The sequence below is a fragment of the Echinops telfairi genome, unplaced genomic scaffold (assembly GCF_000313985.2).
Source record: "Echinops telfairi isolate 266 unplaced genomic scaffold, ASM31398v2 ScPeMD7_2;HRSCAF=8, whole genome shotgun sequence".
Lineage (NCBI taxonomy): Eukaryota > Metazoa > Chordata > Mammalia > Afrosoricida > Tenrecidae > Echinops > Echinops telfairi.
In genome coordinates this window covers 59,232,829-59,246,497 of record NW_022103898.1, presented here as the reverse complement: position 1 = coordinate 59,246,497, position 13,669 = coordinate 59,232,829, and the positions used below count along the sequence as shown (strand labels likewise).

Genomic DNA, 13,669 nt, shown 5'->3' with positions numbered 1-13,669 from the left:
GGTACACATTTATCGTTTTATTAAAAGAGACCTCACACTTCCTGTCTGCTCCGGCTGCACTGCAGCCAACAGTGAGCTGTGCAGCGGAGCCCGCCACTATGGTCCAGAGTCCAGAGTTATGGTAGCTTTGGGGGGTGTTATTTTTGGGGAGGTCTTATTTTCGGGGGGATGCTTTATATTTCAGCGAGAGGCAAAACTGTAAGTAGGTCTTATTTTCGTGGAATGTCTTACTTTCAGAGAAACAGGGTAGATCTTAGACATGAGACCACAGTTAACTACAAGGCGTCCACACCTGTCAGTTTGCCTTACTTTGATGGCTTGCACATTGCTATGATGCTGGAAGCTATGCCACCACCATTTCAAATACCAACAGGTTTATGTCAGGATGACAGGGTTTGACAGATCTTTCAGGCTAAGACCATAAAGAAAGACCTGGAAATCTCCTTAATAGTAACCAATTAAAACCTCTGGGTCACAGTAGAATTTGTCATTTTGTTATGTATTAGGGTTGCAGGGAAACATCAATAACCTGCAATACACAGATGGCACAATCATGCTTGCTGAAAGTGAGGAGGACTTGGAGTGCTTCCTGATGAAGATCAAGGATTGCAGTCTCCATTGTGGATTACAATTCATTATAAAGAAAACCCAAATCCTAACAACCTGACCACGAAATAACATCATGATAAATGAAGGAAAGATTGAAGTTGTCAAAGATTTCATCTTGTTTGGATCCAAAATCAGTTCTCATAGTAGCAGCAGATAAGGTATTGCTTTGGGTAAATCTGCTGCACAAGACATCTTTAAAGTGTTGACAAGCAGGGATATTACTTTGAGGACTTAGGTCGGTCTGACCCAACCTATGGTATTTTCAATTATGTCATGCACATGTGAAAGCTGCACATGGAATACAGAACACCAAAGGAGAATTGATGCATTTGAATTATGGTGTTGGTGAACACTATTGAAAGTTTCATGATGGCCAAAAAGAGAAGCAGATCTGTCTTGGAAGAAGAAAAGCTAGAATGTGTCTTAGAGGCAAGGATGGCAAGACTTTGCCTCACATACTTTGGACTATTATCAGCAGAGACCTGCCCCTGCAGAAGGAGATCATGCTTGGTAAAGTAGATGGACACTGAAAGAAAGGAAGAGAGTAAGATGGAATGACAAAGTGGATGCAACGACGAGGTTAAACAGAACAATAATTATTAGAATAGCACAGATCTGGGAAGTGTTTTGTTCTGATGTCCAGAGGGCCGCTGTCAAAACCAACTCAAGTGCAAGTACTAACAGCCAACAGAGAAGCTCATATGTTATCATAATTTCTCAGCATACTGCATTATAGATATGGTATTGTTGGGTGCCATCAGTCTAGCTCTGACCCATAGCAACCCTACATGTAACACAACGAAACACTGCATGGTCCTACACCAGCCTCACAGTTGTTCCTATGCCTGAGCCCATGGAAGCAGGCACTGTGTCAGTTCATCTACTTGAAGGCCTTCCTCTTTTTACGGCCCTTACGCTTTACCAAACACGATATCCTTCTCCAGGGCTAGGTCTGTCCTGACAAAATGTCCAAAGTATGTAAAATGTAGTCTTGCCACCCATGCCTCTAAGGAACACTCTGGCCGTCTTGCAGTACAGATTGGTTTGCCCTTTTAGCGGTACTTGGTACTTCAATATTCTTCTTCAGCAGCACAACTCAAGTGCATCGTTTCTTCTTCTTTCTTACTTATTCAACATCCAACTTTCACATGCATATGAGATGCCACGGAGAATACCATATCTTGGGTTAGGTCTACCTTTGACCTCAAAGTAACATGCATATTTTTGAATACTGTAAAGAGGTCTTGTGCAGCAGATTTACCTAATGCAATATGTCTTTTGATCTGTTGAATGCTGCTTCAATGAGTATTAATTTTGAATCCAAGTAAGATGAAATTCTTGACAACTTCAATCTTTTCTGCCTTAATCATGATGCTGCCTATTGGTCCAGCTATGAGGATCTTGGTCTTCCTCCATAGAGGCTGAAGGCTACCCTCCTTGCTCTTTCTCAGCAAGTGTTCCAAGTCCTTTTCACTTTCAGCAAGGTTGTGATATCTGCATACCCCTGGTTCTTAATAAGCCTTCCTCCAATCTTAGTGCTACACTCTTCTTTATATAATCCAGTTTGTCTATCAGTGTGTCATATTGAGGTGGTACATGGATTGCTGTGATGTTGGATGCCATGTCACTGGCATTTCAAATGCCAGCAATCACCCAAAGTGAAATGGTTTCAGCGGAGCTTCCAGACTAAGAACAGACAACAAAGAACAGCTCGTCTCCCCACAGACCCGTAGCACTGTCACGTGGATATGTTACTTAGAGGAAAATGGAGAAGTAAAAGGGATATCTTGTGGTTCGATATTCTTATTTCACTGCTAACAAAAATGAGGGTGAGAGATTTATTTGTTTTATATTATAGAGTATAGGTGGGAGACGTAGTCTATACTCTTCAAGTGAATGTTTCTTTTTGTACAGGATCTATGCACTTTTCATTTGTGGTTATATTTCTCAGAGAGCATAATTATTAAATACTGTGAATCCATTTACAGAAATGATGCAAAACCAATTAAATACAATTGACATAACACAGGATAAATCAAAAGGTATTGCTACAAGGAATTAGCTCATATATGCTTGAGTTTATTCCAAACAACACACATTTCTATAATCAGTGGATAGCTGCAGACAAGTTCTCTCAGTAGTACACTAGCCTTAGTTTTATTAGAGTGCCTTCAAAAATATGATACTTAGGTGCCATGGAAAGTAATGAGTTTGAGGTCAAGACTAATATCAAATATTTAATAAAATTTCTATGGACATCTTCACAAATCATTGAATCTGTGCAACAAATTCATGGGAATGACCCCCACAAAAACTTTTTTTTCACATGGATCAATCACTTTCAGGAATATCAAGAAGACCTTAAAATGAACAATATGACCCAGAGGGAAAGATCCAGTGAAAGCAGTGGCTTCCGAGGGGATGTGTTGAGCCCGTTAACTTCAAGTCAGGGAAGTCAACTCAATAGGAAATCACTATTGCTGTGGCATTCATCGAGGATTATCTTGATAAGCTTTCCCCAAACCTGCAGGATAAGCATAGGTACTTATTACGAAGATACTCCAAAATGATGAAAAACGGAATTGATAAGAAACATCCAAGAAAGATGCACCAAGTAATTTTTTTCCATGTCAGTAATATTATTGTTCATTTTTCAATGACATCAGGGTTGTCCCATATGAATTTCATCTGGGAAACCTTACCCTATCCACTCTATAGGCCTGATCTTCACATTTTAGATTTCATTTTATTCCCCAATCTCAGAGAACTTTGAAAAGGAATACAAATTGAGTCCCTCAAAATTACCAAACCTGCCAGTTTGATGTTGTGTAAAGCAGAGTGCAGAATTCTTTCAGGAAGCGTTAAAGAGATGGGAACATTGCTTTCAGGAGTGTATAGACCTAGACGGGAGATGTGTCAAGGAATAATAACTTTTATTACTAACTTAATATTATTAAGTTACAATAATGATACTTTCTCTAATAAAGCAATACTTCTTTGCTTAGTTTCAAACTATTATGACAATATATAGAAATGCAGATGCAAATTTTTGCACATTTAAATGAATTTGAAAAGTCCAAATAATGTATCTAATTGCTAAACAATTTTATTTAGAAATATTTTTCCTTCAGCATAGAATAATGGATTTTTAATAATTTTTTTCAGTGCCAATGTAACATAATCCATGGCATATGTTAAGTGGAGGCAATTTTATGAGAAACATGCTAATCAATGTTTAAAATTTAAAATTCAGGGAGACAAATGATACGAGCACAAAATATTGGACGACATGGTTCTTTTAGGAAAGAAAATCTAGTAATTACTTCTATAAATATTGTATACCATTTTCATTAGTAAATTACCCGTGAAATAAAATTTTAAATATGATTGAACTGTGACCCTAGCAAAGACATAAAGCTGCTTATTTTGGTTGCCATGGTCAACTATCATACTGTTCTTGCAAGGATGGGTAGAATTGAAATTGTGCAAGAAAAGTGTTACACATATAGCCATATATAAGCTATATTAGCTCTAGGAAATTTTGAAATTATATAAGAATTTGGGGTAATTTTTGCAATTCTTTTTACTGAGAATTAAGTTGTCCCATGAGGTGTGTCTTCATGTTGAATATTATAAATGTAGTTTTAAGCTAATGTTTATTTATAGAATAAATTTTGTTTGGCACATCAAGTTAGGACTAAATAATGTGGCAAACTAACTAATGTTCCTTAGTTAATCTAATAGGCTATGATCATGGTTCTAAAGACATAAAATATATTATTTGCCAATTATGTATTTTTTCAGATGTTTTAAATTTATGAATTGGGTGAACGTTTGCAGAATAGGTCTATTTTTCATGCAGCAGTCCATACACATTTTGTCTCATGTCACTGATTGCATTTCCCTCGATGTACCGTCACATCTCCCACTCCCTTCCGGCATTTCTTCTTCTGTTGTCTTTTTCTTCCGTTCCTAACCTTTGTAAATTTTGTCCTTGGGTAAATGCTGCCCTTTGGATCTCAAATGGTTGATTATTCTAAGATTGGTATGCCTTCTTGAAAATTGCAGTTTATATTGCATTGATTTTATAAGAATTGTGTATGTAGTCTACCAGAGAGTAGAGATACATATTTTGGTTTGGGTTTTTGTTTTGGTGGGGAGAGATCAGGGGGGGTGGGAGGGTGAGGATTGGCTTTTTAAATACAAACGGTATATATTTAGATAATTTTAAAGAGATACATTTTAATATCTTCCAAGAAATCTGACATTGGTCCCCAAAGGAATATGAAATCATATTGGAAATCCAAAGATAATAATATTTTAAATTTTTTAAATTTTTAACATTTTTGTTTTTGAATTCTTTTAGAATCATACTCTGATTTTTATAGGTATTATAAAAAGCAGTGCTATTTTTAAAAACAGATATGAAATACACTTCAAGGTAGCAGTCAAAAATCTTGAGCTGCTTTCTATTATTTGACCCTGCTTTTTAAAGCAGTCATGACACAGAACTACATGAAAAGCAACAAGAATACATGGAGAAACCAAAATTTCAAGCCAATGAGCAATTATTTTCATTTACTTTTTACCTCGGAACCGTTTCTGTGAATGAAAATAAAAAGGGTTGATTTTTATCCAAATTCAGCAATCTTTCCTTTTTAAACATACATAGTCTAGTTTTCTGTGTGTTCGTTAAATTTTTAACTTGCTATATATTAAGGGGCATTGGCATCTTCTGAGGTAGTTAAAAGGTGAATAATTGTATTTTTAAACACGAAGTATGGCTTCTTTATTCTGTGACAAATCATGCTGGTAGTCTTTTATTTGTATATGTAAAACCTTCATTTTTGCCTCATCATGTATCTGTTATACACCTCATTAACATTCAATTCTTTGTTTGTACAGAGCCGGCTACTTGCCTCAGAATATCCCCCTGGAGATGATCAGATACCTAGCCGAGGAGAAGGATTTTCTTCCTTGGCATGCTGCCAGCCGAGCTCTTTATCCTCTAGATAAATTGCTGGACCGCATGGAGAACTATAACGTCTTCAATGTAATCACATATGATCTCTTACTTTCATAAGATAAACTATTATTTTACTATCTGCTATTCACCATTGATGCTACAGTATTTTAGTTCTTTCTTCTAATTTGTGTGATTACTTTTGTCCTGATTTTTCTCTTCCACACTGATGAAAATTATGCGAGGAAGAAATTTATTACAAGCTACCTTTTGTTCATACCTCAACGTGTCAATAATCTTCAATGAATGCTTCAGGATTTAAGAGCAAATATACGTGGCAAATCCTTAAAGTTCAAACCTACGTCCCGATAGTTAAAGGACTCTGTATTCACAGAGGACTTAACCTGGGTAGAGAGGTTCCAAAGATCTTAGCAGAATATAGACAGTTTCAGTAAGGATTCACAGTCATTATTTTTATCCAAAAGGGCAGAGTGAATTCAATTCGCTTCCTTAATTAACGAGGATAAGATCAACACTGAGGCAAAAGCCCATTCATAATTGGGTCCAAGGGGACACAGGAGGGCAAACAACAGATAATCCAAATAGACGTGAGGACATGACCCACATTCCAACACCCTGACCAGATTTCCGGAGGCTGGAGCCTGGGAAACCAAATTGCACTGCTAACACCGCCTAATCTAATTTAATAATCATTTTAAATAAGATTCGGATTAAATACTGTTAGTAAGCTTTTGATTTCTAAATTTTCTATCAGTTGTGAGGCTTTGCATTTGACAATACATTTCTGTGCCTTCTATTATCTTTACTCTCCTTCAGTTAAAGAGCCTGCTCTCTGTTTTCTACACCGTCCTACATCTTATGACATATTGACTATACTAATTCATTTACACATTTGGAAACTCTATTGCCACGTCATGAAATTGGCTATTCAGGCCATTATAAATGTAAGGCAGCTGTCACAGGTGCTTCTTTTGTACCCTAAACTAACTTGAAAGCACCCTGGTTGTTTATTTAAAGGGCCAATCATGCCTTGAGCATTCATTGTTAGTTTTGTCTCAACTCTTACAGCAGACGTGCAAAGAAATGTGCCATTTCCGTTATGTACAAATTATATCTACTAGAGAAAGACATATACTTTTCTTTTTCCCTTAACAAAACACACTGTAATATGAAACTTTTGTAAAAGTAAAACACATTTTTTGTATAATTTTTGGTTTAAAATAGTGCATAATGCCAGGCATTTCATTTTCAGTAAAAGTTAAAAATTGCTTTGAGTATATCATTAGCTGGATCGATTGTTGATTCTGAAATACCATATAATTATACTGAAGAGCATTCTGTGGATGTCAGTTAAACAATAGACTGTAGGCTGGCTGGGCCTATATATCGTAATACTTTAAATATATTCTACTGGTATAAAATAAATGTTATGTGCTCACTTTCTTATAGTATATCTATAGTGCATTTTATATAGATATACAGTGTTTCTTCTTGAATATCAAGTCCAAGTATCATCAACTTTACTATTTATTCATTTGGTTGTAAACATTGTCATCTGGAATATTTAATATTATAATACACTCTGTTGTACAATAGGAAAAGTAGACTTCCAAATTTTGATAGTATTAAATCTGTATGTCCTATATTTGAATTGCTAAGTTAAATAAAATTGTAATGGGAAATTATTGTGCTCATAATTTTCCTGCTATTTGAAAGCAGCTATATTTAGAAAGTATGTTAATGTTATTATAAAATTTTAATAGTCAGAATAGAGATGTTTAAAACTGACATTATTTTTCTACCTTCCTTATTCCATTTAGGAATATATTTTAAAGCAAGTTGCAACAACATATATCAAACTTGGATGGCCAAAAAACAATTTTAATGGATCCCTTGTTCAAGCATCTTACCAACATGAGTACTGTATTATTTGATTATTCTTTCAATTTCGCCATGAGCTGTACAATAAAATAGTACTAGTAGCATTGTGATTTTAGCTGCATGAGACAATCTTTCTTTCCCTCCTGATCTTTCATTTCCTCTTCCTGGGAGGATTGCTGCTGGGTAGCAGGTCCATTGCTTGACCCTGAGAACAAAGGGATCTTTGCCATGCTTCATGTGAACTCTACCTTAATTGGTGATAGGAACGCATACCCTTCCCTGTGTAATGATTCCAGCTCTGACTTTTATAAATCTCTGCTTAGCCAGTAGTTTATGATTTCAGGATCTAAAAAAACATCTATCTTTATATTAATTCTTTACTAACCAACTGCTTATTTAATGTTGCCCTGACTTTCTCTTCAGACAGTAACACTGCTGTTTCATTTCATTTTTCTTCCTTTTGATGCTACCTAGAGAACTACGCAGAGAGGTTATCATGCTGGCCTGCAGTTTTGGTAACAAGCACTGTCACCAACAGGCATCAACACTTATATCAGATTGGATTTCTAGCAACAGGAACAGGTAAATTGAAAAAGTCCTGTATTTCTCATATGATTTAAAACTGCTTTCGAGTCTCAGTAGATGCATTCCGTTTTCAATGCTGAAGTATTAGAGAAAAAGCAAAGGGACGTTTGTGCAGGTTCATAGTTTAAGACACAATGGCTTGAAAGTAACAATGTATTCCACGTTTTAGGCTATCCTTAATCTATGCCCTTATTTTTCAGGTATGAAGCTAAGTCAAAAAGTGTTGTTCCTACTGTTTCAGCTCATACATACTTGGGTCTATCCTAAACAAAATATGTTTCTGCCATCAGTGCTCTAGAGGAGTTCTCTAAGTTATATACTTACCTTAGTCTCATGAAGGCATTAAACTGAAGGCAAAAACAATAACAACAAAATCCTCACTGCCATAGGTCGATTCTGACTTTTAGCAAGCTTATAGGTGGAAGAAAGATGAGGTGTTCTACTCCTCTAAAGAGTTAAAGTTTTGGAAACCGACAGGGGCAGTTCTCTCTGACTTACAAGGTCACTGTTGGTCTGAATTGACCCAGGGGCGGGAAGCTTTTCATTGGGATAGGACAAGGTACAACCCACTGCTCCCTGGAGTTTCCAGCCTGCCGATGGTTATGGAAGCAGCTACCCTCAAGCAGCCCGTGGCTTTACACTGCTGCTCAATGCAAAACGTACGAGGACATCAGGCTCCTTCATGAGGACAGTAAGGTGCTTTCAAGAAAAAATTCAGTCAAAGCGGCGGCTTTTGTGGGGCTCCATTGACCCATTTCAATTCAAGACAGAGAGATCAGCCAGAAGGTGATGGCAACTGTTTATTGGTATTTTTTATCCCAAAGGAGTAATTCTGACAGATTTTCTTGAAGGGTACTGAACAATCACAAAGACTTACAGGAAGAAGCTAAAAAAAAATTGGAAACAGCATTGGTGAAAAAAAGACCAGGAAATATTCCCCAAGGAATTATTTTTCCATCAATATGATGCACCTGCTAATTCTTTAGGGGCCGAGGAGGCTATTATGAGAATTTGGTTGGGAAAATTTACCCCATCCACCAAACAGCCATAATTTTGCTCCTTGAAATTTCACTTTGTACCCAAATCTCAAAGGGAATTTTAAAGGGCATGATTTGAGTCCACCCGGATACCTAACGTGCTGTTTTGACTGGCTGTAAATCAAAGGGCTCGGATTCTTTAGAATTAGAGAGATGGAAACACTGGCTTTACAAGTGTATAGAAATATGTCCAGAAATAACAACTTCTTCATAATTTGATATTTTAATTAATAAAGATTTCATTTTGATATTTTTATTTTTTAAAAGGTTTATATGATTTTATAGCAATAATTTTTATTTACCCTTGTATAAAGCACCGGCTTGTTTCAAGTTGTGATAGCTTGACCATCATTCCATGAAATGAAATAATTAAATTGGGGCAATCTCATTAAGGCTCTTTATAAAACCATGTTATTCTTTCAGAAACATTTATCTGCATATGTTATAAGCAAAGTAGCACAACAAACATGAATATTAAAAAATATAAATGGAAAGGTTATGAAAGGAGATCTTTATTCTTTTAGTGACCCCTGGCAGTGACCTTGAACTTGTATTTTATCTGAAAATGTCACAATCCAACAGGTCACTAGTGCATACTATGTGGTTAAAGTAATTTAATGTAATTGTTTTCAGAAAAAATGTGAATATTAATGAAAGAAATATTAAGCATAAAAATAAAAATCCATTTATCTTCTTACTATAGTGTTTAAACCTTCTTTAAGTATATTTGCAAAGATTTTCATATTCCTATTTTCTTCATACATTGAACTCCAAACTCATGCCCCACTCCAGTTATTGGCCTCTGTGTTTATTACTGTGGGAAGGGAAGGGCAGAATAGGAAGTCGGGGGACTTTAGAGAGATGATGCCTGTTCCTCAGGGTGAGTCAGGGGTAACCATCATGCACAGCAGAGGCAGCATCTTGTTCCAGACGAGCACGGAGAACAACAGAGACCGCGTAAGCTGCTATGGAACAAGTTGGCATTTTTCTTGTCAAGAGTTACTTATGTTTAAATTTAGTATCTAAATGGCTCCAGATCAAAGGGTAACAATCCTGTTTTAAAGGTCGCTGAGGGAAGTATTTCACTGCAATATTTAGTAATTTGTCATAATATTTCATATCCCCTAGCATTTTTCTGTTTGCCCTTTAAGTTAACTTACTCATTTGGGGCCTTGTACTAAACTAAGAGGGAAAATATTTTATCACTATATCTCTCAATTGACCCAGCATATAATTGATGACTGATTAAATGCATCATCAGTTTTCTGAAGAAATAAAAAAAAAATCTTCATTTTAAAAATCTTTTCCAAATGATAAACCTTTTTGCTAAGTCTCTGGAAACATTATATTTGACCCGAACATGTTAAATGAAGTTTTTTCCTCCCTATTTCTTATCACATCGCTCAATTCAACTACATATTACTAGGTTATAAAAATAAAATGTAAAGCTACATAAAATCAATACATGCCTTTTATTAGAGTTGATAGTTGTTGTTTAAACTTTTATTTTTTAAAAGAATTTTGATATAATTTTAAGCTTATAAAAAACTTAGGAGTTAGTTACTTTTTAACCCTTCAATGAATTTATTGACATTATCATATAGTTTTACCTTAAACCAAAAATTGGGCTTGTACCATTGCTTTAACATTTTCTATGAAAAAAAATAAGTCTGCCATTTCCTACATTTAAAGATATAGATTCTAAATGTGCTCTTTAGAATATTTTATAGAGCACCTCTCAGTGCCAGGTGGGAAAACAAAGAAAAAGGTGAAGTTCAAATTAATCAGAGAGGCAGAGCTACAAGTAAAGAATTTTCCTATATGAGTCAAGCAAGTGCTAACCAAAAGGGTGTAAAATGACTTACTTCTTTAGAGGAATCTCTTTCTGACTTATGAGAGTGAATATGGGTTGGTAGCTGGACATAGCTTGACCGGAGGTGGAGGTCGGTGGGTGGGGTGCAGGTAGAATGCACATGGGTTGACATTTAGTCTGATCATCCTGGTGATTTCTGGGTTGGGACGTGAAAAACCATCACTTCTGTAATTCCAGTATGAATGATATATGTCAGTTCATTTCAGTTTCTATAACTGTCATTTATTCATAATGAAATAATTTGGACCTAATATGTGAAGGTTACTTTGTCATTTCCTCCATCATTTTTATATCTTCTTGCATTGCTTGCTTTTGCAAGTAGACGCGTAAACCTGCTAAGTGAAACTAACTGTGTTTACTAAGATTTGCTCACCCGACCAGATGACAGGTCTCAGCATATACAAGTAACCTCCTGCAGCGAGGGCACTGGCTGCCCACTGAGCCACCTCTGAGTGAAGAGCAGAGGTTTAATCTGTGTTTTTCGGATGACAGCTTAATAGTAAAGCAATACTAGACTCTGGTTGTTTATGCTGAGTTTAACTTTCTTGAATTGAATCAATGAAGGGAATGGCATCATTTCTTTTTAAATGCACCTGAAGCAAAACATCAGTCAGCTTTATTTTTTCTTGTTTAACTCAATTTTTTAAGTGCCAATTAAAAAGCTTAATAATAAAAGTTAGGGATACTATACAGGTAAGTTTTCTACTAATAACTGAGAAGTGGGTAGTTAGGGTTTGGGTTAGGCTTAGGGTTAGGGTTAGGGTTGTGGTTAGGGTTAGGGTTAGGGGCTCTGTAGGAGAAAGATTTACTGATACACTTCCACAACAGTTACAAAAAAGGAAGTCCTATTGGGAAGTTCTACTCTGTACCTATAGGATCATTATGTGTTGGGATTAATTCCATGACAGTGGAGTGGACATTATAAAGAAGCATAATCTGGATATACTGGCACAGGGATATAATCCCTGGTATTAAATTCCAGAAAATTGATTGTGTCAAAAAAAAAAAGTTGTTCTGGAGAGGCTAATGACACCCAAAAATGCAACGAGAGAAAATATGAGAGAAAAATTCAAAATGTACAGTGGATGATAAACTGAATGAGCCAACATGCTTATCCCTGTTAAAATATTCAGATGTTACAGTGTGTGGAATTGTAATGGGGATGCCATGCATGAAAATGGATTGAGCTACATTCAGGTCTCATTAGGCTATGATTTGGAAACGAAGTTCAGCAGAATGCCACATTTCAGAAAAGAGACAGATTGCCAAGCAGTCAGTGGAGAACAATACAAAGGATAAAAAATCTTGAAAACAGGAGCCATGAGAGGAGCTGGTGAGCCCTGGAAATTTCACTCTAAAAAAAATGTTAAAGGCATAGAAAAGACGATATCCATTTTTGTGTGTAAAAAAAGCATAATAAAAGGTACAATAATTGGTTTCTTTCACTGGATGGTGCAAATTAACAAGAAATAATAGCCCTAAGCTGGGTAAAATATAGGGAAATATTATTATGGCAGATGAATTATAATGTAAAATCTCTGAATTAAAATGTATTGGGATGTACAATTAACCATACAGAATTCACAATATGATAATATGTGGTTTTCGATGAATAATAAATTTAACCTGAAATTAAATGCCTGTCTAAAACACAGACTCTTAATTTTTTACTAATGTATTATTTTTAAAATAATTTTAAAAGGCACAGTTTAAAACCTTAAGCCTATTTAATATAAAGAATTAACAGTGAGTAATATAGATCACCTATCCCAGAAATTGATGACTGGTATCTTCACTCTATTTTTAAAAAGTACTCTGAAACAACATAGTACCTTGTAGCCTGTAATTAACCAATTGAGTTGAATCTATTTAAACTCATGATGACCTAATATACGTCAGAGAGGGCTGTGTTACATGACGGTTGTAGTGGCTTATTTTCACAAGTACATCACTAGGCCTTGCTTCCCCGGTGCTTCTGGAAATTGAACCTTTCAATTAATAGTCCAGTGCATAACCAGCTCCCTATCTGTTGGGTAATTAGGGAAAAGAGGTGTTACAGTTTAAAAGCAAGGAGAACTAGGGTCGATGTTGACTCTAGTCCAATAGTCTGGTATTGGATTTCCAACTGCAAGGTTGGCGTTTCAAACCTACCGGCCACTTCACAGGAGAAAGATAAGGCGATCTGTCCCCACAAAGAATTACAGACCCAGACACTCTAAACAGTGCTGTGATAGATGGCAGCGGGTTTAATGTTGAAAACTGATTTGGCAGAGAAAAGATGAAAATTCATCAAAAGATTGTTGGCACAGGCGTGCATTGACTGAAGGCAGTGAAATCTGGCACGTATGTACTCATGTGTTCTTTTTATTTATAAACTTTGCTCTCTAGATTTTGATTCTGTAGTGTTTATTCCAATCAGTTGTTTATAGAAATGACTTTGTGCAAGATTTCATCATTTTTATGTCATTTTTCAGATTATAAATTAAAAGCCCACAAGGATTATATAATTTGCCAAGATTATATCATCATACGTGGTAGAGCTCAAGTTCTATCCTCAGACTGCCGATCTGTCTTAGTCAATTCTGTGACGGTATATAAAATAACCATATGTCAGTAATATATGTTCATTTAAAAATGGTTTGAGAAAACAACAGTCAAACTCAAGTACTCGCTGCAATGAGTATGTGCAACAACTTTATG

At 35.8% G+C, this 13,669-nt stretch overlaps 1 protein-coding gene across 1 annotated transcript in view; it reads left to right on the top strand.

Moving 5' to 3' along the window:
• TRHDE (thyrotropin releasing hormone degrading enzyme) overlaps positions 1-13,669 on the top strand; it is a 528,098-nt gene that overhangs the window by 470,192 nt on the left and 44,237 nt on the right. The window contains exons 12-14 of the mRNA XM_004700783.2: positions 5,515-5,662; positions 7,414-7,511; positions 7,949-8,056. Of these exons, the coding sequence (XP_004700840.1) occupies positions 5,515-5,662; positions 7,414-7,511; positions 7,949-8,056 (354 nt within the window). The remainder of the gene's footprint in view (positions 1-5,514; positions 5,663-7,413; positions 7,512-7,948; positions 8,057-13,669) is intronic.